This window comes from Aythya ferina (assembly GCF_964211825.1).
Source record: "Aythya ferina genome assembly, chromosome: 11".
Lineage (NCBI taxonomy): Eukaryota > Metazoa > Chordata > Aves > Anseriformes > Anatidae > Aythya > Aythya ferina.
The window spans coordinates 8,058,646-8,086,072 of record NC_140307.1 but is presented as its reverse complement, the minus strand read 5'-3'; the positions used below and the strand labels follow the sequence as shown (position 1 = coordinate 8,086,072).

General features: G+C 51.3%; 1 protein-coding gene across 1 annotated transcript; it reads right to left on the bottom strand.

Moving 5' to 3' along the window:
* Window positions 1-277: 277 nt before the first annotated feature.
* On the bottom strand, window positions 278-26,644 carry ACAN (aggrecan; the record flags this gene model as incomplete). The annotated part of the gene is made up of 18 exons (XM_084532169.1): window positions 278-415; window positions 1,240-1,422; window positions 2,018-2,162; window positions 2,385-2,467; window positions 2,553-2,711; window positions 5,603-5,716; window positions 14,399-15,812; window positions 15,933-17,902; window positions 18,363-18,557; window positions 18,960-19,253; window positions 19,398-19,525; window positions 19,954-20,128; window positions 20,618-21,130; window positions 23,171-23,464; window positions 24,058-24,185; window positions 24,544-24,718; window positions 25,676-26,047; window positions 26,575-26,644. The coding sequence occupies 18 exons, from the start codon at window positions 26,642-26,644 to the stop codon at window positions 327-329; spliced, it is 6,501 nt and encodes a 2,166-aa protein (XP_084388295.1). The 3' UTR covers window positions 278-326.
* Window positions 26,645-27,427: the final 783 nt, after the last annotated feature.

Here is a 27,427-nt window from a genome sequence, read left to right as displayed (position 1 = left end):
ATCTTTATTATTTAACTTAACCCCCTGCCCTCTGCAAACCCACCCCCCTCCCTGTCCCCGAAGGCACGAAGATAATTGGAACCGGACGGTTAGTAAAAAGGCTGACTTCTAATTCGCTTTGCTTTGGTGCTTGGAAAAACATTAATTATTTTTTTTTTCTTTTATATATATACACAAAGGTGGGTTTGTCTTTAATATAATTTTTTTTTGTTTTCCTTATATGACAAAAAGCAACAAGAAGAAGAAGAAATCGACTCTGTTAATATAACTGTTCTGTAAAAATCTCTTTCTCTCTCTGTTTGCCCCTCGGTGTCTCTCGCCCCGCTCTAATGGGTGGGTCTGTGCACGGCGCTGCCGCTGGGTCTCGACCGGCTCCGGGGGCTCCTCTTGTATAGCCTGCGCTGGTAGCTGGAGGCTGCGGGGGGAGAAAAGACACCTTGTTGGTGGCACAGATGTTGCTTGTGCCCTGCAGAATGAAATCCTTGGGAAAACAAGGGTGAGCAGGGTGTCCTGGAGGCAGCCTCACACCACCAACACACTGCAGGAGGGTTCGAAAAAGGGGAGCAGCCTGAGCCCCCTGCCTGGTGCATCGAGCCGGGGCTGCCCCGCTGCCTCCTGCCCCTGCTCCCCTTCTCCTCCCTGCCTGGAGCTTTGTCCCCTCCGCCCCGGGCCTGCAGCCGGAGCAGCAGCTGGGCTGACACTTGACGGATGTGATTTGGCTGAGGGCGATGACATTGTTGGGAAGCTGCGAGCAGGGATGGGAGCGGGGTGTAGGCAGCCTGGGGATGGGCTGGGACGCCTCGTGGAGAGGGCTGGAGGGCCGAGAGGAGAGGGGTGAGGAGCCCAGCCCCGTCCCTTGGGGCAGCTCTGCCGCTGGGCTCCTGGCTCCTCGGCAGCGTGCCGGGATGGGGGGACCCCGGGCACAGCGCCCCGCTCCTGTCATCTGCTGATGCCTGAGCTCACCACTGCAGGAGCGTTCCTTTTTCTTCCTTTTCTTCAAGTAGCTCTTATTAAGCTCCTTTTTTCCCCTTCCTACAGCCCCATCTTGGCAAAACTTCCAGCAAAACAAGGGACCAGGGCATCCCTTTGGCTCGGAGCTACTCTGACCCCATGGCAGTGCCACCCCGGCATCAGCCCCAACCCTCCCCATCCCCAAAGGGTGGCTGCAGGGGGGGGAAAGATTCGGTCAAAGGCATCCCATGGGACGGGGCCGTGGGGATTGGGGTGGCCGGGACGTACGGTTTATGCAGGATATCCGCGGCTCCTCCCACTGCCCGTTGGGCTGGCAGCGGATGGTGGGCACGTGGCGCTGGATGTAGCCCTGGTCGCACTGGTACCGCACCAGGGAGTTGATTTCGTAGCGGTCCTTCCTCCGGCCGAAGGTCCTGGCGTTCTCCACCACGGGGGGATCCCCGCAGGCAACTGTGGGAGACGGGCAAAGACAGGGAGAGATGGAGGGATCCGAAAGGTTTCTGGCTCATCGCCTGAGCCCCAGGGCCAGAGAGGCAGCTGACAGTGGGGGGATCATTTGTTTTGGGGAGAAGCAGAGGGAGGTGATTCAAAAAAGGGGAATGTTGCTAAAAAGTTCATAAAAACTTCACTGGAGAGGCTGGCTTACAGCTTCCCTGGCAGGGCACGGGGCTGGTGTACAGGAGCGATGCTGCCATCGGGGTAAAGCCCTGCCTGGGGATGTGAGGCCCTGGCTCCTGCTGGCTTGTGTTACCCATTTTCAAGACCTCAGGAATCTTTCTCCTAGAGGCTTGATCAAGGTCAAATCCTAGTGCCAATTCCTTCCACCTTTTTGAACACCCCTTGCAGTGACAAACCCATGTCACGTTCCTCTTTGCTCCCTGCGTTGATTTTCTTGTGCAGAAATGAAGCTTCCTGCGAGGAAAACCCCATCGGAGCTGACCCATGGGTTCCCATTCACGTGCTCTGGGTGCTCCCAGTGCTGCCCTTGTGCCCTGGCCCCACAACTGCTCCCTGAGCCCCCCTCCTTGCTGGTGCAGGAGCTCACCTGTTCCTTTCTTGCACGTGAAGGGCAGGTGGTAGTTGCAGGGGACATCGTTCCATTCGCCTTGCTCATGCCAGATCATCACCACACAGTCCTCACCCGCGGAGAAGAAGTTATCGGGTTGGTTGGGCCGCCAGTTCTCAAATTGCTGGGGGGAGAGGAAAGCCTTTCACCTGGGGCCAAGCCCTCCCTTTTCTCCCGCTACCTCTCCTCCCCTCCTTTGTGTCTCCTGCCTGTTATCCGGAGAAACCACGGGCTGCCCAATTATTTCTACCACCGTGGGGCCCAGCCTGTGGCTCTGTTTCACGAGAGGCTTGGAACCAGCAGGGGAACCCCACTGCCGTGCCCCCGGCTCTCCCCAGGGACTCACCAGCGAGTGCCCGTCGGACCAGCGGAAATCGTTCTCCACGGCTCTGTCGCTGAGCCCGATCCACTGGTAGTCCTGTGCATGGCCTGCAAAAACCAGACGGGGAGAGAAGAGTGGGTGGTGGCTCCCCGTGTCTCGCTGCAGGTCCCCCACATGCCCCCCAACACTCACTGTTCACAAATTCCTGCTCCTCCGGGGTGATGATGCTGCTCAGGTGGGCTTGATGTTCTCGGCACCTGGTCTCGGCGTCCATCCACGTCTCCCTCTCCTCGAAGTGCCGGTAGCAGTGACCCTGGAACTTGGTCCAGCCGTCCTCGCAGTTCTCCAGGTCTGCAACACACAAGGGCGTGATGACAAGGAGTTGGAGCGTGAGCCTGGAGGCCTCCCAACTCACCTGCTGGCAGCTGACGCAGCCACGGCACAGGACAACACGCGGTCACCGCCGCTAAAAAGCAACCCCTGACCGTGGTGTCTGTGCCACATCCCAGGGAAAATGACAGAAGATATCCAAGAAAAATGCAGAAGAGAAGGGAGCCTGTGTTGAAGGCCCTGTATTTGACCTAAGGTGATCAGTGCTACTGGAAAACTTGAGTAAGACACTTATTTCTGAGCGCTTCCATCCTCGTTGGTGTCTGGGCTTCTTGAGGAGCTGGCTCAAGCCACAACCCCCTTTTCTCACTTGTGCTGACCTGCAGAGTTTTCTTGCTTTGGAAAGTATCTCCAAAACCTGAATCCCAGAGCCCAGAATCGACATTTTGCATGTTGAAAAGGAAAGGGGGGAGGAAAGCCCGGGTTCAGGTGGTCACATCGCTTGCTGTGGTTCTGGGTTCTGAGGAAAAGGAAGCCTACCCAGATGGAGAAAGGAGAGGGGGCAGGAACTTACCATGGCAGAGAAAGAAAATGAAATCTCAAGGGAAAGTCTTGGAAGCTGTGAGAAAAGGACAGAAAATGTCTCAGCTTTTTAGAGTGTCTTTTACCACCTGAGAAACTCTGAAGAGTCGAACCTATTAATTATAAAATATAACCACGGATGGGGAGAACAGAGGTGAATGGAGAAGCCACCACAAAAGTAGCTTTCAGTAGCTCCCATCCAACACAACAGCACACTTCTCCATGTGCCTGAAGGAACTGGAGGCAGACACAAAAATGGTGTTATGGTGGCACATGAAATTGAGTTTTGGGCAGGAGCAGCCACTGGCTGGAGGTGGTGTACCTCTAGGGCCTTGAACAAGCTCTGCCATATCGTTTTTTTTCAATATGTGCATTCGCAGGGATGAGCTTTCCCTCTGCAGTCCATGAGGAGGGAGCAGAGAGAGCCTTGCTACACCCTGGATGGAGAGAGGTCCAGTAGAGGTGAGAGCAGAAATCGAGGACACGCCAGGAGGGGTTTGATGTCAGCCTTGCAGGTGCATGGCCTCCCACCCTTTCTCAGCCACCTCCTGCTCTGGGAGTGGCGAGATTTCATCAGTACTTGTGCCTCTCTCCCTTCCCTGTAAGGTTTTCTGTGCTCAGTTTCCTTCTTCTGCTGTTAAACTCTGTAGGTCAAAGCACGGTCACCTTCAGTCACACAAACTCCTGCTAATCCACCCTTCTGGTCTTCTTCCGACTGGGGACTGCAGGTGCTTCATAGGCGTTGGGAGGGTTTAAAATGTTTTCTGTCCTCCTTAGCAGATCAGAGGGATTATCTGGAAGTAGCTGAAGCTCTAAGGATCCTTGGTCTCTGCAGGCAGACCGCTCGCACAAGGTGAGCAGACATTGCTCTGTTTTTGGAGATTTAAATATATTTTTTTTCCAGCTGCTTGAATGCCACCCCTTGTCATCACAGCCCGGGGATGGGACAGCACATGGCATAGAGCCTCAGCAGGACATTGCCTCGGGGAAGGGCCGCTCTTTCCTACACAGCTGTTACTTAGGGGAAAACATGACAGCAACCGTCTTGGAGGAGAACAACAAAAAGCTTTGTCCCTGGTAGGGACACGTGGTGACAGGAGGGACGGGCCACGCACAGATGGCAGAGATCACCTGCAGTGTCCCGGTGCTCTTGGAGCCCAATAGATGTCAGAGAAAGGATGGGAATAATCAAGATTTGCATTCACCACTGAATTCGGGGCATTGATTTCCTCCTGCATCTCCCACGCTATGGGCCCCAGGCATTGTGAGCCCATAAATCACAGAAAGGAGGAAATTAAGGCTGGCTTGGGCCAAACAAGTTTATAAGCGGCTGCAGGGGAGGCATCTTCTGGTGGAACAAAAGGCAGCAGGGATGAGTAAATCGGGAGCTGATGAGGTTTCATTAGCAAGGGGACATAAAGACAGCATCTTTCTTGCCTAGACGGTCCAAAAATCCTGAGCCTTCTTCTTATGGTCTGCTCCATATGCTCATATTGAAAGCAGAAAGAGAGATGCAGACAGGTGAAGAAAAAATCCAGCATGTGTTATCATTCCTTGCGTCAAGGTGAGTACGAAATTGCGAACTTATTCGTCTTGTTTGAGCAAGGCAGGGGAGCTTCCCCTCAGTTAAGCTGACAAAAGTTTGGGCTTCCATCAGCTTTAAGAAAAAAAAAAAATTCTTTTCTTGTAGAAACAAAAAGAAGTATTAGCGCAGGTCAAAGTGCGCCTCATCTCGATGTAGAAGTAGGTCGCTTCATGCTTTCTCAAAGATACACACTCCCCGCTGGTTTTGCCACGGGAAGCCGCGATGCAGAGATGACAAAAATGTCGTGCTGTGTCAGATCGGCCGAGGGTCCTGGGGTGAAGGAGGCTTCTCTCAGCTGCATCCTCACGGAGTGAAACGCAATCATTTCACACGGCCTGCTTGAAGCATCCTTCCATGAAATTCCAGTCTAGCAGAGACAGCTTGCCCGGGGTGAAGATGTGCTCAGATGCTTCCCTGCTGTTACAGATGAACAGGACCTTGACCCAACGAGACAGTGACTTCTGTACAGAGCTCCACCAGAGAAACTGAGCGAGAGAAAGCTGAAGAAGACGCCAGAAGTTCCTGCTTGGGGATCTTAGAGAACACGCCGCCGTGATGAGCAAACTAATCAGAATATGTAAGCAAAAGGCTCGAAACCTTCCCCTGCTGTCCTCCAAGCTGCTGTTAGAGGTTAGCTAACGGAGATGAGGGCTGACGGGAGCACCTGGGATCAGCTCTTTGGGGTAGGGTGGGAAGGAGGTGGTGGAGCTGTTAGTAAGATTAGCTGAAGCCAGGTAGGCCGTACCGATCTCACACAGGTCCCCTCCGTAGCTGGGAAGGCATAAGCATTTGAAAGAGTCGATGCCATCAACGCAGGTAGCTCCGTTCAGACAGGGGCTTGAGTGGCACTCATCAGTGTCTGCAAGAAATGAAGGGCTTCCATTAGGGCTCTGGGCAGGGAACCCCACCGAGAGGAGAACTCGTTTCCTTGCTTGTTTAGGGAGGACCAGGTGCTCTGGGGGAACCTGGGAGGTGTCAGGTTCGTATTTGGAAGCATACTGCCACTGCTGCTGCTGGAGGGACGAAGGCAAGAGGCCCGACCACCCTACGAGGAGGATGTTGGTTTGGTGTCACTTGATGGTTGAACACCACTCTGGAGACATCAAGACAGCCTCAGCAAGATGTATATCCGACACAGCTCTCAGCCTCTTTGATAGCTGTGGTAACTCCTCATTGTCTACCATCTCTGCCCAAGGGATGGAACATGCAAACATGTGGCCATCTCCACCATTTGTGTGCATACCAGGAAGAATGTGGGCTTCCCAAAAGTGGGAAAAACATCCTGAAATGGATGTCTGTCTCCCAGCTGGCATTCCTGGAGCCAGTGTTCCCTACTAGTTTCTTCCTAACCATCATTCAGATGAAGTCCTAGGGCAAGTAATTTCAGTGAATCTAAGTACAGGGAAGAAAAGAAGGGCATTCAAAAGTGGTTCAAAGACCCTCAGCCTTTTCCTTGTGAGGATTTTAGGAAGGGCTATGGCAGCTTCTTCTTGGTGAAGAACACCGGAGTGCAGTGCCCTTCTCTCCAGATCTGTCCACACTGTGCACTCTCTTGCTTGTGATGGGCCTGGAAGAAGCTGTAGGTCTTTCCCAGCTGTGGATTCCCTCATGGTGGTGGAAACTATTCCTATTTTCCCATCTAGAGCAGCTCTTAAGATTCCCTCTGCTTTTCCACAGCTGAAAAGAGAAGTTGGGATGGGAAGAATTCAGCCCCCAGCTTTCCAGTGTTTCTCAGTTTGCTAATTTGCACAAGCCTGTGCGGTAAGTGCCATCATTTGATAGCACTTCCATCCTCTATCATCTTGGGGAAGAATGAAGGAGACAAGGATGCTCTGAAGAAGACCACGTGTAAGCAGTTTGTATCTCTATATAAGAAAATGTAATTTGTGCTAGAATTAAAGTCCTTCTCCTAGTATCTCTCCATACTGAGCCTTAATCCTACTTATCAACCTTTGGAATCAGAAGGAAAATCGTTCAGAATGGAAAGATCTCAGAGATGTTCAACTAAAGAAACAAGACTAAGGAAGAAAGTGGGAGCACACCATGCAGGTTAGGCTAAGTGATGACTGATTAGCTCTTCGTGCAAGATAACACCTCTTTCTTTCACACTCAGAAGAGAAGCAACTCTGTAAAAGTGCTGACTAACTTCCCATGCTCTTCTTGTGGATGAGAGAGGTTAGTGAAGAAACACTCGAAGATGATGAACGTGGTGGCTGTGGAAATGCCAGAGCAGAGCAGGGACTCCTCAAGGTCTGTGTTCTTCTGGCTAGGGCATTTTCAGCCTGAGTGGCCCAGTTGCTCAGTGTCCCCAGACACATGAGAGCAGACACGTTATACCTGGTGTGAACGTCTGGTTGCTCAGTGGCCAATGTCTGATGATATCAGGTAAAAGATGGCACGCTTTGTAACGTGCCTGAGGGATGCAAAGCATTCTTCCTGACCTCGGATGGTAAATTGGTTTGGAGCATGAGGATTCTCATCTTTATTCTAGGCTGTGTCATTGTGAGCAATGTAATCATTTCTCAGATGGCTGATGGACCCACTCACACCAGTTCTGCAGTTAGTTCTTCACTGAGAGAAGGGGGCCTGGTAGAAGAGAGGAGCTGTGCTTGGCTGGCTATTGCTGATCAGTGACACTTGGAGTTCTTAGAAGACAGAAAGCGTGAAGGAAAATGAAGGATCCTGAGGGATGATTACAGCTCTAGAGGTCCCCCCGGGCTTCCAACAGCAGTGGCAGCAGATGTTTGTACTGATTCCAGTGGGCTCCAGCTGAACAAGTAAGGAAAGGCTCTCCTTTGTCCATCAGGCTCCACTGAGGGGAAAGCACAGTGCAGAAGTGGGAACAGAGTACTAAAGCAAGAGCTAAAGCAGAATATTTAGCGGGGAATAATGAGTCTTTGGTCATCTTTGGCAAGGTGGACTAAAACTTGGTGCATCCGAGATCTCTTCTGAGTTGTTGCCATCCCTTGGGCCGGAGGAAGAGGGAGCAGACACACACATGCAAATTCATTGCCACAAATCTCCAGCTGGGAAATAACACCGGGGCAGAATTTCCTTTTACAGACAGTGTATATAATATGACTGCACATATTATATAGGCTGTAAAAACAAATCTCTGCGTACAATATATATGGTATGTATATCTCCATACGTACCCATATATATCTGCATATATCACACACAGAGAGAAGGTGTTTACTCACAGGTAGCAAAGGAAAAACAGACAACAAATAAAAGTGAGACTTTTTCTTTTTCTTCCCCCAGCAGCATGCTGCAAATGGCTGGAAAGAAGACATTTTAAACACATGATGATCATAAATACCAAACTCCCCCTTCAGCCCGTTTGCTGTGGGGACAGTGACTGTGTCTCCATCTGGATGCAGCATCACCTCACCAGGCTGATATCAGGAAACTTAAACATGTCAGTTAGCTCGGAGGAAGTGTTGCTGATTCTGGTCCTCCCAGAAAATCTGGTCTTGTAGGAAAGTAAGCTTTAAGATTGGCAGCCATGGTGCCTCTGGAAACCCTGGCTTGTGGGTGGTTCTAGGATATCACATCAAAGCCATGGGATTTATGGGAGGTGAGAACTCCAGTGAAAAGAATCCCATCTATCATTCAGTGCCTGGCTTTTTTCTTCTTAACCTTTTCTGTGCCAGAAATTCACCTGCTTCCCCAGAGTTTGGGGCTAGGTGAGGTCAGCACATCACTGTGCCCGTCACCAGCAGGCTGTGCTCAGCAGGGGCCAGCCCCAAGCTCCACAGCACCGGCTGCCTCCTCCCTCCCTCATCACCCAAGGGCCTTCAGCGTACGTGAGCTATTTATTTGCTTGGGTGAGCAGTCATTCAAAAGTCAGCTTTGCTTTGAGGTGCAGCTTGAGAGCTTATCAAGCGACAAGGAGAAACTCCTGCTATTATTACCCGGCGCTAACAAAGGACAACTGATGTGGCATGGGATGCAGAACAGAGGCAGCCCTGGCTTTCAAGAGCTTCGGCTTTGAAACAGAGGCAGAGAAGAAAATGCTTCACAGTGCCAAGAATAGGAAGCCCATTTAGACCTTATTATTAACTCACTTCTCAAGGATAATGCAAAATCAACAGCTCTTTGTGAGATGATTTGCACTGCAGTTAATATCACCCAGAAGTTGCAAAAGATTATCCAAACCTATTGTCAGAAGAGTTTCTATTTTACAATATTAACTGGACTTAAGGTCTAACTTTTGGATTTTTTTTTTTTTTTTTTTAAACGAAACCAGAAATTAAAACAAAGAAATCTAACGTAAATAGGCTCTTGCATCTGGAAGATGTAAACTGTTGGCTGGCAAAAGCAAGGGGAGTTGCAGTGTTACAATGCAAACTTTGAATTTCCTTCACCATTTTCCTCCTAAGCTTTCTCTTGCATTGCCAGATACTTACTAAATATAGTCAGTACTATTTTCTTTTGATGCAACTGAACACAGCAGAAGTATTTGCCCAGTGTCTTTGAAGACAATGTGCTGTACTAGATCATGGAAATTGGAAAGAAAAATCCTTTAGAAATGAAAGAGAAATAGATCAGTCCTGGTTTTGCTCAGAAGGCAAATGGCATGCAAAAGTGAACACACAGTGAGAAGGGACTACTTTCAAAATCCTTCATCCCAAGCTAAGAAGACAATGCTAGAAACAGTGCTAACACTTCTTAAAATGGTGCAGTTGTCACAAAGTCTCTGCATTTCTCTCAATGGCAGCCTGGATCGATGATAGCAAGAATATCCATTAAATAAGGCCAGGTTTGCACTTAAAACATTTATTGGGGAGAAGCAGCTTGCAAACAGACAGGATGCTATCACCCAGCTCCTGAAATAAACTGTGCAGTTTTACTGGAGCTCTAAGTGACTAGTTTAGAAACACACTCGAGGATTTAAGCTCCTGTTTTTGTGCTGCAGAGAGGAAAATATAGGACTGAAAGGCAAGGCATTTTCAGGATGTCCAGCTGTCCCTGTTGTGCCTCTCACCCGTTCTTTATAGATTCCTGTAAGTGTGATTATCCAGACAGGGATTCAGAGACCAGATACAACATTGTCTTCTAGAGGCCAAAGGAAAAAAAATCCAGGTACAAATTAAATTTGCTTTTCAGAGACTCTGGGGAAGTTTGAACTGATAACTCAGAGAAGAAAAACATTTGAGCAACTGTAGAGTGACTCCTACAAGAAAAGAATAGGAGGAGTTGGGGGAAACAATTCCCTCACATTTTAAGTAAAGTACCAGCATTGAACATCATGTAGCCAGCTGGTGACTTATGATGAGCAATTAAGTTCTGAAAATAATTAACTTTAATGATTAAACCACATCCTCCATGCAGTGGAAGGGCAGATATTGGCACAGCCTGTTTCTAAGAGAAGCTGCCAATCTGCTGGGATGTTTGATTAGTGTGACACTCCCATGGAAGGAGAGCTCAGCAACTTTTAGTATCTCTGCCTCCAAAACCTTGTGTGTAGAAGTTAACTGATATATATAAAAAACTAGCCCAGGGCTGTAGGCTGCATCTTCAGAGAAAGGTCTGAGTTAAGCAAATAAAATTTTGGTGCAAAATGCACAGTGTGTCCAGGAGACATCAAATCATCTGGGCGGCCGTGAATGGTTTCTGATTTTGCTCATCTCTCAGCCAGGGCTGGAAGCTCCATTTCCTTCTTGAGGATGTACACTCCCTTCCACACTAGGTGAAGCATTATGAACCAGGTGAATGGTTTTTAGAAATTTTTCTTCTGGTTCAGTCTTCTTTGAACCAACAAAACACTATCCCTTGGATTTCCAGGGTATGAAGAAGGAGAAAAACTCGTCAAGACCTTTCACCCTATGACTTCTAACCTTCAGCTATGCTGGGGCCTTAGGCAGCAGTCTCCATGAGTTCATTTCACCAGAGAGAAGCAAAACTTAACATAAATTGCTGCCATTTCAGCACATTTCTATTTTCCCCCCTGACCTGAGTGAAGTTGTTAAGTCATTGTCTGGTCGGAGTGCTCCAAACCACAGCCTCTCACTGAAGCGCCAGCTTGCTTTTCTCAGCTAATAATTATTTGTCTTCAAATGTTACCAGAAGCAAAAAGACCCACTGAGTTGGCAAAACTCTGGGTGGAGAAGCCAAGTCCATGGACAATTCTTCAAGCTGTAGGCTCGTAGGGTTCCTGTCCTCATGGAGGAGTCAAACTGCTGACTAAAGACGTGTGCAGGCAAAGCCTTCAATTTGGTTAAAAACTAAAGAATACTGGCATGGCAAGTGTTAATTTCTGGTCTTCTTGTGCTTCTGGCTCTGTCCTTTAGAGAGAAGTAGGGACTACAGCAGAGCAGAGAAATATCATTCTTCTGAAATCATCCCACTAACAAGGCTGCTGAATCTAACTGGAACACTTAAATGACAGGACAGGAGCCCAGCAGCCGCGTGCCCCCTGCTCCTCACTCCATGCTCCTTTTGTGAGCTGAACTGGCTTCACCCGTGCTTCAGTGGTAGTCAAAATTTGTTGCATTTAATGGGCAATCATTACACCCTGCGAGCTCTGAGCACAGCACAAGGCACAGGTATTAGAGGTGGTCTTTCTGCAAGAGCTAAAGTCAAACACCAGGAAGCTTCAGGTAGAAAGGGAGCCACAGCACAGGAAACACTATTTTGGGTTCCAACCCGTGGATCTTCCTCATAGATTTTTCATGTGGGAAGAGTAGCTGAAGTAAAAGAAGATCTGTGAATGTTTTTCCTTCCTCCTCTCCCTTCTGCCATCACTTTGCTTTTCTGGAGGAGTTTCCCCTCAGCGCAGAGGTGCTGCACGTTCACGGTCAGTACACTTTCTTGCTGCCTGGATGAGCCTCCTTCAGACCCCAACCTGGGCTGCGTTTCACCCTGCAGGGATACTGCTGCGAAGCTCATTGACCAAAATGTTCTTCCACCTTAGAATATCTTCTGGGGGAGCACCAACCAAGCATGTGTCCTGAAGCCCATCTCTGGTTGATCAGGAATCCACGTTAGGCTCCACGCAGCGGTCGCTTACCTCTATCTGTCACCTGCTTAGAAACCCCAGCTGCCGGAGCGTCATTCCCGTGACTCATGAATACACAACACGTTCCAATTTTGGAACATTTTTCAAACTTCTTCACACATGAGCTGCCGAACACATGGTTTTCTTTCTAAATACTTCACAAGAATGTTGGCTAACAAATGCTCCGCAGAATCTGGCAATCGCCTTGTGGGTAATTTATAAAAAGAATAAGCAGTGAAATAAAACCATACTTTGGGGCCAATTTTTTTTTCTTTTGCTGAGCCTCACTGGCTGGTTCCTTTCCTTTCACTCGCCTCCGCCTTTGCTGACTTGTTTTTACCTCCAGGCTAGGACGTGGCAGCAAGCATGGACCAAAAGCAGGGCTTGTTAGGTGTGCTAAGAAGTTTTTTGGGTACGAAGTTCCCAAGCCCCAGGCCCTGGGACCACCCTAATGCCTTGTCCTCGCCCATGCCTGCAGCATCTGCTGTGCAGGGGCTCTGCAGGGATGGGGGACCTCAGATGTGTGGGACCAGGGCTGAACAAAGGTCTGCAATTACCTGGTGTCTCAGAGAGAAGTGATGCAGAGGGAACTCGTTCAAACTGCCTCGAGGATGGAAATGAAATTAGAAACCAGGCTGAGCTTCACACAGCCCTGCATTTACAGACCCTTGCCAAATCCAGCTGCCTGTGCCACGGGGCGCGGATTAACCAGTGCAGGAGGTAAGATGGGAAGGGGGCAGGATGAATTACTTCTGCTAGAAGGAACTGAGTCGGTCTCTTTGCAGATATTTTTGTGCCATGCTTCTGCAGAGTGCCCAACGTGAGGGTGCAGCCCGTCCAGAACCGTGATGCACCTAAAGCACATGTAGGACCTTTATGCCACAGCACAAGAACGAATAGTTTTGCAATGGGGCCCATGCCCCAGAACCTGCTACTGGCAGTAGCAAAGTGAAACCAAGCCATGGCCAGGGATGTCGTGGGACATGTTGTGTTCCTGGGCTCCTTCCTGGCCAAGAAGCAGTGGCTGGCAGGCATGACAATGCCACTGCTCTTCTTCTCCTTGTAGCATCCCAATGCCTCCAAGGCACGTCAGCACTGCTTGCTGCATGGTTGTCAGAAAGCTAGCGAAGCATTTTCACCATACAAGGCTGCTCAGATTTAAATATTGTATCTGTTTATACTTGGCAGCAGTGGGTCCTGCTAAAGCACCAAAAAGGGGCAGGGTGGAGGGAAGCACATCTATCAGCGGGGCTGCCAGAAGGCAGCGTTGGCTTGCTGTGAGCATCACCTCACACATTTTGCCCGTTTGCACTGCAGAGAGCAGCACAGGATGCAGACTGGAGGGTGGCCACGCTCCGTGCCAAAGGGCAGCAGGAAGACGGGAGCAGCGTGCCCGGTGCTAATGTCACAGCCAGCAGTGACAAGGCGCAGAGTGGAGATTTTGGTCCCCAGCTGGCTTGTTTTGCCTCTCAGCCCCTCGGCGCTGCACAGCAGCTGATGGCCAGCCTGCAGCCGTGGAGCAAGTGCTTGGAAACACCCGGCGGTCCGGGCAGCCAGTCAGCACATCACGGAAAGAGAAACAAAACAGGGCAGAGGCTCGCAGCCTGCCTTATCCAACTTCTCAGCCACGTCCCTCAGCCAGGGTGGAAGTCTCCGGCGGGCGGAGCCGTCTTTGCTTTAGTTTCCACATGAGAAGAAAAAAAGATGTTGTTTTCTTTAGATGATAGCGATGGCTAAGAGCAATTTCAGCTGGGGCGTGAATGCCTTGGTGCCTTCCCCAGCCATATCACACCCAGCGGCTCTCGCCAATCGTTCACAGAATACTCTTTTTGCATCCCCCCTCCAGCAGCACGGAGGGGAGAGCTCACCTAGGTGCCAGCAGTCAGCCATGGACCGGGGGGCAGAAGCAGACGATGCCCCCACTGTGTTCCTGGCAGCTCCACCGGGCTGCTCATCGGGGCTGGGCTGCAGCCGCATCCACCAGGAGCAGCAGCTCGGAGGAGCGACCGATGCCTCCTACAAGGTGCAGCAGGGGCAGGAAGGCCACCTGCACATCTCCTGGAGCTGGTCCCCAGCTGCTCTCCCTGCTAAATGGCAGGAGGGAGGTGCAGAAGGCTCCTGGGCATGCGGTTACAGGGGCTGGATAATTAGTACCTACCCGGCACAGCCTATCATCTGTTAAGACAGGAGCTACAGAACATGACGTGGTTTGGGGCCTTGTGTGCTCGTGTTGCTGCACTGTGACACAGGAGCATTCCCTCTGCAGAACTGTCCCCACAGTTGGGGCGTTAACCACAGGTTTCTTTGGGAACACCAATAACTGCTGCATGAGGGACTGAGACCATGAGGTTTCAGCTGTTAACGGATAGTGGGACCCCCCCTATTTTTATGGCTTCCCACCATAATAATGTTCTTCTTCAGTCTGCTTCTGCGTTAATGCTCTTGGCTGTAGAAGAAGCAAAAAGTAACAGCTATGCCCGCTCCTCTCCTCCCTCCCCTTCCCCTCTGTAGTGTTAGGATTAGGAGAAGGCACAGTACCTTCTGTAGTGGGTCCTAATGCATCGATGGCTTCTTGTGAGGCTTGAGGCAGAGCAGCAGTAGCGGTGGCTGGCAGAGGGGGGTTGTCCAGGACAGCGGCCGTTTCTGTCTCTTGTCCTGATGCCGCGGGAGTGGAGGGCTCTATTTCGAGCTGAGCCTCCTCAGGGCTCCTGGGTCCCTGAGTTAGCTCAACATCTGGAGTGCTGGTACTAATTACAACGTCTGGGACAGAGGTTTCCCCCGAAACGCCTGTGACTGAGTGTGTCGCAGCTCCCGACGTTTCATCATGGATTTCCTTCCCCTCAGGAGCACCAGAGGGCTCACCACTGGCCAGAGACGTGGCAGCAGTTTCCATGTTAACAGCAGGCAATGCAGATGTTTCCCCGCTGGTTTCATGGGCAGTGGAGGCTTCTATGCTGATCTCAGGATAGGCAGATGTTTCACCCCGGGCTTCTTGACTTGTGGGCGTTTCTATTCTAATTTCAGGAAAGGCAGAGCTTTCCCCACTTACTTCTTGAATGGTGGATGTTTCAATGCTAATTTCAGGATAGGCAGAGGTTTCACCCCTGGCTTCTTGTCTTGTTGATGTTTCTGTGCTAATTTCGGGAAATGCAGATGTTTCCCCGCTGGTTTCATGAACAGTGGACGTTTCTATGCTAATCTCAGGAAAACCAGATGTTTCACCCCGGGCTTCTTGACTTGTGGACGTTTCTATTCTAATTTCAGGATATGCAGACGTCTCACCACTAATTTCATGGACTGTCGAAGTTTCTACACTAATATCGGGAAATGCAGATGTTTCGCCACTGATTTCGTGGACTGTCGAAGTTTCTATGCTGATTTCAGGAAATGCAGATGTCTCTCCACTGATTTCACGAACTGTCGAAGTTTCGATGCTAATTTCAGGCAATGCAGATGCTTCCCCACTGGTTTCATGAACAGTGGAGGCTTCTATGCTAATCTCAGGAAAACCAGATGTTTCACCCCTTGCTTCTTGACTTGTGGATGTTTCTATTCTAATTTCAGGAAAGGCAGAGCTTTCCCCACTAATTTCATGGACTGTGGATGTCTCTATGCTAATTTCAGGAAAGGCAGATGTTTCTCCACTGGTTTCATGGACTGTGGAGGCTTCTATGGTAATTTCAGGAAAGGCAGATGTTTCTCCACTGATTTCATGAACAGTGGAGGCTTCTATGCTAATCTCAGGGAAGCCAGATGTTTCACCCCGGGCTTCTTGACTTGTGGATGTTTCTATTCTAATTTCAGGAAAGGCAGAGCTTTCCCCACTAATTTCTTGAACGGTGGATGTTTCTATTCTAATTTCAGGAAAGGCAGAACTTTCCCCACTGATTTCTTGAATGGTGGACGTTTCAGTGCTAATTTCAGGAAAGGCAGACGTTTCCCCACTGACTTCCTGAATCGTGGATGTCTCTATGATAATCTCAGGGTAAGCAGATGTTTCACCCCGGGCTTCTTGCCTTGTTGATGTTTCTGTGCTAATTTCGGGAAATGCAGATGTTTCTCCACTTACTTCCTGAATTGTGGATGTTTCTAGGCTAATTTCAGGAAACGCAGATGTTTCCCCACTGATTTCTTGAATTGTGGATGTCTCTACACTAGTCTCAGGATATGCAGACGTTTCCCCACTGATCTCTTGAATCGTGGATGTTTCTACACTGACCTCAGGGTATGCAGATGTTTCCCCACTGATTTCTTGAATCGTGGATGTCTCTACAGTCACCTCGGGATATGCAGATGTTTCACCGCTGGTTTCATAAACTGTTGATGCTTCTATGCCACTTTCTGGCAGCGCAGATGTTTCCCCACTGAGTTCACCAGATGCAGAGGCCTCACCGCTTGGCCCAAAACCATAGGGGAAGGTGACAGCTGCTTCCCCACCCAGTTCCTGTGAAACTGTTGGTCTCGTCACAACTTCTAGTAAATCAGAAGTGACTAAAGTGACTTCTGGAAGTCCTGAGACCTCCCCGCTGATATCAGTCACTGCTGAAGATTGTCCACTTATATCCGTAGCTCCAGAAATGTCTCCACTGAAATACGGGACCCCAGATGGCTCTCCACTGAAGTCTCCTGTCCCTGAAGGAAACCCAGTAGACTCCACGGCTCCAGACCCTTCTCCAGATAGTCCTCTGTCTCCAGAAGGAAATCCACTGATCTCCATCACCCCAGACGGCCCTTCTCCCACTTCTTGTGCAACTGATGTCTGCGTTACAACTTCTACCAAAGTGGTATCCACAAGAGAGACCGTAGGAAAGCCAGAGGGGAGTCCACTTTCCTCTCCAGAAGGCAGGCCGCTGCTGACATCCACACCAGAGACTTCTCCGCTGCTGTCGATGACCCCGCTTGGAAGTCCGCTCATCTCGAGCACCCCAGAAACACTCCCACCAAAGTCCATGTGTCCCGAAGGCTGGCCACTGAGCTCCAAACCCCCAGACGCCATGCCTGATGTCTCCCCACCTCCTGAGGGCAATCCACTGATCTCCAAAATCTCTTTTGCTTCTGCTTCTGCGGGTGAAGGGGTTGTCACCTCCTCCAAGCTGGCATTTATGAAGGTAACGCCTGAGGCCTCACCACTTCCATCACCACCAGAAGTAAGGCCGCTGAGGTCCACCACACCACTCACCTCAGGGACTCCAGAAGGTTCTCCGCTGACATCCAGCCCCGAGGGGAACCCGCTGAGCTCAGGCACCCCAGAGGGCTCCCCGCTGAGCTCAGGCACCCCAGAAGGTTCCCCGCTGAGCTCAGGCACCCCAAAAGGTTCCCCACTGTGCTCAGGCAGCCCTGAGGGCTCTCCGCTGGTTTCAGCTCCTGAGGGCAACCCCCTGGCTCCTCCACTGGTGTCCCACTCAGCAGACGGAAACCCTGATAGCTCTCCTTCACCACTGACTCCAATCGATCCTTTTCCCTCCTCTTGCCGTCCCGGTGCCGTTGTTACAACTTCCACCAAAGTGGAGTCCACAAGAGAGACGGTAGGAAAGCCAGAGGCGAGCCCGCTTTCCTCTCCAGATGGCAGCCCGCTGATGAGTTCAGTACCAGAGATTTCTCCGCTAAAGCCAGAATGCAGCCCGCTGCTTTCAGCTCCAGAAGGCATCCCGCTAATGTCTGGTATCCTGGAAGCAGACACGGTTATATCTTCCTCCGCAGAAGGTAAGCCACTGATATCAACAGTGCCAGAAGGCAAGCCACTCAGGTCCCCGGAGGGCAGGCCACTTTCTCCAGGTAGAAAGCCACTGGTATGCAGGTCTACAGATGGTAATCCACTTTCTCCAATCCCTGAGTGTTCTCCACTAAGTTCAAAACCTCCAGAAGTTGGTTCTCCGCTTGTATCTGGGGCTCCAGATACCCACCCAGATGTTGAAGATTCACCACTGACTTGGTGCTCTCCGGATTCAGGGATCTCTCCTGACACTGACACTTCGGTGATGGAAGCATTGGTACTTGTTTCCTCTGGTATTACGGTAGCTGGAGGAAAAGCAGATGGGCTCACTGGAAAAAAAAAAAAAAGGAGGGGAAAAAGAGAGGGAGATAGGACAATCATTTACTAAACTATTTTAAAGAAGCTGTCAACAACTTCCCTACCGACTTTACCTCCAAACTGATATCTAATAAAATAATAAAATCACCTTTGGGATAAAGGCATTTGCAAAAATCCTTTGATCCTCTCATATTTGTTAATGAACAAAATATCTTAAATAGCTGTTAACTGCACAGGATATGTCCTGAGCACCTCCACGCTTCCCAGCACACTCCTCTGAAATGCACCTGAGGCTGTTATGTGAAGAGCTAACTCCACATGATAGGAGACCTCTGAGTTTCCTCTTTGATTCCTGGATGCATTTGGAGAGGATTTCCCCATGTGAGGACACAGCCTGTTTATTTTAGGAGTGTCCTGGCCCTACAAGAGCAGCCAAACATGACCCAAGAGATGGAGAAGCACCTGACCCACCTGAGAGCAGCGATACGTCGGTTGGGAAGACCTCTGTTCCCCAGGCTGTTTGATTCTCAATTTCGGTGGAAAACTCCATCTCCACAGTAGTTTCCTCCCCAGAAGGTATCCCCTCCACTCCAGGGATCACTTGGGTTACCATCACCTCTTCTTCAAAGAGTGAGGTAACCCCCTCCTCCTCCACAGATGGCAGAGCTGGAAAAGAAAGATATGGAGGGAGTTTCCAGGAATTCACATTCTCAGGTGAAGTGGCTGCATAAGGGATGAGCCAGACACAATACTAATGACCCATGGTGAAAAAGTAGACAAAGACTCTGATAATGGAAGATTACTTCTGACAAGCTGAGCAGAGAAGTGGAGGCAGAGGGAATTGGGTGAGACTTTTCCTCTGAGGAAAAGTCAATATCAATATTGGCTTATCAAGACAATAAAGTAAATACATAACTATGAGGATGTGCCTCTGAGTTCCCAGAAGAAGCGACTCTTTGGTGGATCCTGCTTATTCCAAACTGGGACCCTGATGTGCCCAAGCTCCCTCATGAAACCCCGCTCCCCGAACAAGAAGGTGTTTATGACCTACGAGGGGTGGGATGGTACCTCTGAAGCAGAAGGCGTGATGCCGTGAGAGCGGGTCGGGAAATCCCGTCTGGTTGTAGTGCTGGTAGATGGTCCTGACGCCAGGTGCATCTCCCCCGCAGGCGGGCCGGGGGCTCACGATGGGATACCGCAGGCTGCCGTCGGCTAACCAGCCCGGGTAGCATCTATCCAGCCCCTGCTTCCAGGCAGCGTGGAGCTGCCCCACAGAGGCCAGGGTGGCATTTTGGCTCTCACAGTACTGCTGGGCTTCTTGGAAGGTGAACTGCTCTGGTTGGGTGGCAAAGAACACCTCACCTGAGGGATAATGGAAAAGACAAGCATGAGTCTTGGAACCTCACCACCCTTGGCATCCTGTGGCACATCTGCCCAACCCCAGACGTGGGGGTGTGGAGCACGTTTTGTTCCACAGTAGAGCTCAGAGGAACGGGGACAACACACCCTTTAGCCTGTCGATGTAGCAGTACACATCGTAGGTCTCTGAGGCTGGGCGCATGCCGTAGGACCGCACGCCCGGAGAGCTCTCTTTGTCTCCCACACAGTTACTGCGGGGATTCACGATGGGGTACCTACAGAGGGAAGAGAGGAGGCAACCCAAGCTCAGCTTTATGAGCTCTGGATGAAGGATCTCCATGTATTTGGGAACAGGACACAAAGTCTTCACATTTAGAGGTGCTCAGAGACCCCAGCACAACTTGGAAACAAATTTAACCCGCACTTCCAGCTCAGGGCAGTAAACACAATTTTTTCTTCCATCTTTCCTGCGATGTGTCAGTATGCTGTGAGGCTCAGCACTGCAGGATGCTCACACAGATTAGGAAAGGGGTGGGACAGGTTGAGAAGGAAGGTCTATCGGCCGCTACTAGATACGATGAGACAGCCTTAGGGCAGCTTCAGCTGCTGACAATCAGAGCAGCAGGGCAGACCAGAGTGAAGGCCCAAGCTCATGGCTGAAGTCATTTCAGGGGGTGCCTTGCCCTCTTCCATATGGTTTTACCTGACTGTCTGGTCCCGCAGCCAGCCGGCATCGCACTGATCGAAGCCAGCCTCGTAGGCAGCCTGGAGCTGCTCGGGGGTGGCGATAACCGCGTTGTTCTGCAGGCAGGCCTGCTGGGCTTGCACGAAGGAGAGGGCGTATCTGCTGGTGGCGGCGCGGTAGTGAAACACCACACCTGGGGGAAGAGGAGACACGGTGAGACAGGGCACACAGGAACCTGCCAAACCGAGATGTGTGACGAGATAGGGTCTTCCTGATGGCAATGCAAGGGCTGCCGCCTGTCAAACACACTTTGATGGAGATCCCTCACTCATTGAGCTCTGCTGCTTTATAGGGTGATGCTCTGGGGATCTCTTTAGCCCTGCTCTGGGATCTTGCTACCTTGATTTCCCCCTTCCCTGGAGCCAGATGTCCATGGGAATGTAGATATGACCACTGCAGCCCCAAGCAGCAGCCACCTGAGCCCTTCCAGCACATGTTGAGGTGTCCCACAGCCCTCCTGTCCCACCACAGTGGAGGCATTCAGCCTGCCTGTGACCCCAGACAGGCCTGCATGCCTCCAGGGAGCTGGGTGCCCTCTGTGATGGCAGAAGCTCAGACTTTTCAGCTTTTCAGTTATTTCTAGAAGCTGACCTTCAGGCTTCTCAGAGTTGTGCTGACTTACCGGTGGGGGAAATGGGCTGCCGGGGGATGAGGGCGACATCAGGGGCTGCTGTCACTCGCACAAGATGATCTTCCACTGTGAACACCGAGGCAGGCTCCAGCCCTGGTGTGGCTGTCACCCCTATGGCCTCCTCCACCGAGCTCACCTCTGCCATTTCGGTGGTGACAGTGGTGACTGATACCAACGTCGTGACCTCGTCGGGCACAGCCCACACCCCTGTGACTTCCTCTCTGGTCACGTTCTCCTCCCCAGGGGATGCTGTCTCTCCTGTGGCAACGGTGGCGAGGAGATCGGGGAAGCTGGTGAAGCCCTCGTACAGCTCGGTGGCAGCGGGGGTGATCTCCATGGGCTCCAGGGTCGCGATGCTGCCGCGGGCCTCCTCCTCGGTGGCGTTGCGGGGCAGGGGCAGCTCCACCTCGGTCTGGGTGACGGTCTGCACGGTGAAGGCACTGCCCAGCTCGCTGCCCACCTCGTCAGTGAACTGCCCCGGGACTAGAGCCTCAAAGTCGTCACCTGCATCATGAGACAGAGCAAAGTGAGCAGGGGGCAGTCCTGAGAGGTGTGCGGTGCTGGGGCTGCCTTGGAGGAGCTGGGTGTTTGCTGGCTGTGAGGTTAGCAGGAAAATCCTGATGTTCTGGTAAAACACATGGCTTTCCTTTCTCCACTCTATGACAGCCCAGCACGGAGGGCATAGATCTTGGAATCACGGGATGGCTTGGGTTGGAAGGGACCTTAAAGCCCGTCCAGCTCCAACCCCCTGCCATGGGCAGGGACACCTCCCAGCAGACCAGGCTGCCCAAAGCCCCATCCAGCCTGGCCTTGGATGTTGATGAGTTCGAGGCAATGACTCACCACAGCTGGGAAAGCAGAGGACTTTCTCTGTTCTCCTCCCAGCTCCCGTTCCCGGGAGCATCTTGCCCATATCCAAGTCTGCACTGACCTCTAGTGCCTGCTGCAAGGAATTTAAGGTGGCCGGAAGAGAGCAGGGGACTGGGGAAACCTCCACAGCAGGTCTGAGCCCAAGAGAGGCGCAGGGAGACACCTGGAGCCTCACACTAAGAGCAAGAAGTCTCACCAGGATCACTGCCTCCTTCTGCTCTGCGAGGAGCTAGGAACTCATCACACCCAGGAACGCTTCCTCCATCACCAAACACACTTGATCAAGTGCATCACTCCCACCTGTCCCCTCCCAAATCACCTTCCTGCACAAGCCACATCCCTCAGGGGTAGGACAATGTGCTTGTTGATGCTCCACTGAGCAGGTCAGCCTACAGCAGGGATGGGGGCTTAAAGAGCAGCATCAAACAGAACTGAGGTCGGGGAGGGATGGAAACACAGCAAGGCAAATATCTGCTGGGGAGGGAGAGCTAACAAGACACTGCCAGGCTTTGCCTCTAAGGTTGTTGTCCCCGCTCTACTTACTTCCAATTCCATTTTCCTGCTAGTTCATTTTAGGTCGTACCTCTTAGATCTTAAAGGATTCAATAAATTAGACAGAGATGTTCAGACGAGGACTGGCTGTACTCAGAGGTTTTGAATGCTTGCCCTGAGATAACCGGGGAGCTGTGCTGATTGGAACCATCTTTGGCTTGGCCACATTGATGGATACCAAGAAGTCTGAGAGGTTTTACAGGGACAGGCACTTGGACCTTCTGATACACTGAACACACCTACATCTGGGCACAATAGGCCTGGGAAAAAGGGTTTCAAAACACATCTTCTTGTTATCATTTCTGCAAAGACGGAAGCCTTATTCGAATGATGACTGCTGGCTGCCCTGAGCTGACCGTACACAGCTGTGCTTCGCCCCCTTCTCGCTGCAGGGAGAAGAGTGCAGTTAGAAGAAAGAGGGCATCACAGGGATGCTCCGCACTTCCCAGGTGCAATTTTGCCCCATTTACAGTTGCCAGAGACTGCTGCAGCCTCTGATTTATCCCAGCACGGAAACTAAGTGTCTGCACCACATCACAGCACTAGACAGGGTCCGATCTGTTCTCTTTTCTCCTCTTTTCCAGCATTGAAAGTCCTGTACAAAAAGCACCTGGGCTCTGTTCTATGTCTGCTACCGAAGCTGGAAGGCGTGGTGGCACTGGGGAGCAGAGGACTGTGTTGCTCCCCCCTTCCTGGAGCTCTCCTGCACAGCACAGGCACCCGTGCACTTTCTGGACTCTTTGCTTCCAACCTGAACATGAATGAGGGATTCAGACCAGGTCCCTTTGCCTCTGTGCTGCTCTGCAGTGACCAGCAACACTGAATTACTACCTGGCAGTGCCTGAGATGAAAAATGACCAAGAGTGGAAAATTCTCCCCTCCATCAGCCTGTGTGAATTATTACAATGAATTTAATTCACGCTCCTAGACTACACTACTGGATGTTTTCTCAAGAAATATTTGGGTAGTCCCACCTGGTCCTCTTTCAAACCAGAACAGAAAAACCTCCGGTGAGCACTGCGACAAAAGAAAAGCACTGGGGACCTTTCCAGGCTAAGATAGCTGTGGCCAAGGAGCTGCTCCTTGCTTGCAGGGTACAGAGAGGTCTCTTACTGCACTCACCGCTGTAGCAGATGGCGTCGTAGCGGGAGTGGGGGTGCGGGTACCCCGTCTGGTTGACGTACAGGTACACCGTCCGCACGCCCACCAGGTTGCCCCCGCAGTTGGGCCGTGCTCTGGAGATGGGGTAGCGGACGCTGCGGTCGGCCAGCCAGCCCGCGCTGCACATGTCCATGCCGTCCTTCCAGGCCAGGTACAGCTCCCCCGTGGTGGCCAGCCGCGCTCCCAGGCTGCGGCACTTGTCGAATGCTTCCTGGAAGGTGAACTTCTCGGGGGAGGTGGCGTAGAAGACTTTGCCTGCAAGCAGAGCATCTGTCAGCACAGGGATTTGGTGTCGGGTTTAATCCCAGTTCCCTCTCTTTTCCCTTTCCCAATCCTGAGTGTGGATAAGAGGAAAAAATCCTGTGCACTACAGCTGAGCTGCAGCCCCACCTTGTGACTATCTCTAGAGACCAGAAGAAAGGGAGTCTTGTGGAGTAGATAACTGAAGGGAAACACACTCAGCTAGCTGGAGTCACAGGGTAAGAGGAAAATAAAGGACAATTTCACTTCTGATGTGCTGAATATTTCATTGGGCCCCTATTATAACCACGGGTGGTGGACACTTCTGGACATCACAGCCCTGAATGAGTGATCAGAGACAAGCAGGATGGCACGGCCTCTGGTGGAGGTTAGTCCAGCTCCACCCTCTGGGCTGCATTAGTCATTTGACATTAAAATCGTCCAAGGTCTAACAAAGACACCGTAGAGAACATGCGGCCTGGCTGGGGGATGATGTGTTTTTCATCTGTAACCTGCCATCTTCTAGGCCCTTTGTGCACTGTTGTCTGCTCTAGGCATGAGCAGAGCTTTGGCAGCTCCTGCACCTGGCAAGAACCCCCCCGAATCACCTTGCATTTGCTCTGCATAGCAGTAAACATCATAGGTTTCGTCAGTCTCACGGACACCATAGGTCCTCACGCCTGGAAACTCATCCTTGTCGCCGTAACAGCGCTCCCGGGGCAGGTGGATGGGGTACCTAGGAGGAGAAAATGTGTGGGGAGGTGGCAGCGGAGACCCTGAGACCCACTGTCCTGCTCTCCCCACCATGGTCCCAGGCTCCACGCCAGGGTGCCTCCTCGTGGGGGCTGAGCCACACTCGGGGATCTTTCCTTAGCATCTGTTTCATCCATCAGAGAGGAAGGATTGGGGTTTAGCTGTCGTCCACTCATCTCTCCTCCTAAAGGTCCCTCCCCAGCAGGAAAAACCTTGCAGCCCACACCTCCCCCTGCACACCAGCAATCACGAGACCCTCTATTTCACAGCTGCATCCCACCCACCCCCATCCAGCAGCTCATCATGGGACTCCTGCCCTCACATCACAGCCCTGCCCTTACCTGACAGTCTGGTCAGCCAGCCAGCCGGCATCGCACTGCTCGTACCCGTCCTCGTAGGCAGCCTGCAGCTGCTCGGGGGTAGCAATGACGGCGCTGTTCTGGATACAGGCCTGCTTGGCCTTCTCGAAGTTCAAGGTGTACCTCGTGGAGATGGCTCTGTAGTGGAACACGACACCTGGAAAACACAACGGGCATCAGCGGCACGCCTGCTGGGGAGGACCCAGCCCCTTCCTTCCACGGGAGTTAGGGATGCAGAGAAAGGGATGAGAAACGATGGACGTTTGTGCTGATTTTCTGTGTTTTAGCATCTCGAGCCCAGGGTGACTCGGTGACTGCTGCGTGTGTTTGAAGGGTGCAACCCCCTGCTCCTGCAAACACCCAGGGAAAAAGAACAATATTTCATACGAGGTGTACCAGTTAAAATCTCTGGATCATCTGAAAATGTGAGTTGTGTTTTTTGATAAACAGGGGGCTTTCCGAGGGAAGGCTCTCTGCACGCTCTGGTCTGGCACCAGCCAAGTGGAAAATTCACCGGGAGGCAAAGAGGGGGCTCCCAGCCCGTGCTGTGCCTGTGCCCAGCAGAAAGCTTCTCATTTCTCCTGCTGTGCTGGAAGCAAGACCCGTGATAAAGATAAGGATCATAGGATCCTTAAACTAAACGATTTTTTATCCACCTATGAGTAGGGTGGGCTTTTTAAGACTGTGGGGAAAGGTTTTCCAGAACAGACCAATTCTCCAGCTGAGGGCATCCCATCTCCTAAAATGTCTGGATGAATTAAAAGGTTTTGCGCTAGCCCTGTTCCTGCCTCGCTCTGAGCAATAGCTCAGCATACCCAGCACCACCTCCTGACAAGGGCGTCATCCTCCTGCCTCTAACTCACCTTCTGCCAGAAAAGTCCTTTTATTGCCATGTACTCAGCCATGAGTCATTTCTGCTCAGTTTAGTCTGCCGCTAACCTGCTGAAATAAAAGCTTGGCCCATGGCTTCTGCTCACTTGTTTGTGACCCTATTTGAGGCCTGACCAAAAGGGCTGATGCTTATGGGGAGAGCAGCACCCTCCCTGTCCATATATTTCTTCTTCCCTTCTGCCCAGCACAATCCTGGGAGGAAACAGCAAAGGCAGGGTCTCACCTTTCACCAGGACCTCTATTGTGTCTTGCCTGTCCTCAATGCCGTACATCACTTCACAGCGATAAATCCCAGTGTGGTTGGATCTCAGCGCCTTGATTTCCAAGGTGGCGTCGGTGGGGATGGCGGGGTAATTGGGCAAGGAGACCACCTCCCTGTACTCCGTGTTGAGCCGGATTTTCCCACCGGTGGCCACGAGCAAGACAACTTCTGTCCCGTTGGAGAGCTTGCTCCACTTGATCCGCGGGGTCAGCAGAGCACTGGTGTCCTCCTCCTCCGGGATGTTGAAGTAGCAGGGGATGTTCAGGGAGCTGCCCAGGGCAACGCGCAGGGGAGACTGCTCAGGTATCTTCACTTCCAGGCCATCACTACTGTCTGCCAGTTCCCAAACAAAGCAATGGTTACAGAGGTAATGCACTTTATCCAAAGTATCCAGTGCTTCTGTACGTCCCCAATGCCTGTCTGCTACGAAAACTACCCACACGTTCAGGTGAGCCCTTTTTGGTCTAGTCTGCAGGAAACGCTTTGCAGAAATGGAAGTTACAGCAATGACCCTTGCTCCGTGGTTACTCTTGGGAGTTGGGATGTGGGAATGAAGGGAATGAAGGGCTGTACTGCAGCGTGCCTACTGCCCGCAACACGAGATCACACCTGATAGGGCTGAAAAAAGGGGGAATGATGAAATTCCCTTGGTTTCCCCCTAAATCCACCGTACGCTGAGCTACCCCCCCAGCTCCCCAGGCACTAGGACAGTGACGGACTGTGGCTGCAGCCACCTGGCGAAGGGCTCCATGTGTACACAGAGGAACTTTTGGGCACACCTAGAGATGCCCACGCTCGGGTTTGGGACCAGTGTACAGCACCTTGCTCGGTGCCGGCTCCCTGCGCCCCACAGCACGTACCTGAGAGCACCACAGAGGCGGCCGTGGTGATGGCTCGCAAACACACAAACACTAGTAGTAAAGTGGTCATAGTTTACCTGCAAGAAACAACACAGGAGAAAGGATTTATGACAGCTGCATGTCCATGCAGAGTAATTGTGCTGCATCAAGGCAGGGTGATGCTCTCGGCTGCCTCCTGCACGGGGCTGGCAGGGGGAGCACAGGAAAGGAGCCCTTGGGCAAGTAAATCAGATGCTCTCTTATGTACAACAGACCTAAGTGTCGTTGTAGATCACTTATTATATTTTTCTCCCATTCTGTCTCTTGTGGTTCAGTCTTCCCTGTGGAGCAGAAAGACAATTTTCCAACAAATTCTCCCAGTTATTCTGTATTTACACCACAGGGACCATCACACCTCGCAGCAGGAGCTGCCCCTCACCAGCATCCTCCATCCAAGCCAGCACTGGCTCTCAGGACAGATGCCTGGATACATCTTGTACACCTTGAAATGCTCTGAAGGGAAATCTGCTTCCATATGGTGAAAAAGCCAAAGGTTACAATGCTTTGGTCCAATTCATTGCACCGACAGCATACATAGGTATAACTGCAAATGGACCCGGAATTGATACAGCAAATCCCCAGGATACAATTCTGGGCATCCTAACCCACCCAGTAAATATCCTGTTGGGATCCATCAACGAGTCAGAGCCACCTGTTACTTCAGAAAGCTTTAGGAAAAGAAACGAGCACCCTCCTGACGCTGAATGGCAGAAGCAATAAAGCCTCGACCAACTAAATTAATCCTAAACGGATTATCATTCATAACCGTTCCGAGGTATAATATCATCAGATTTTTCAATAGCCACGAGTGCTT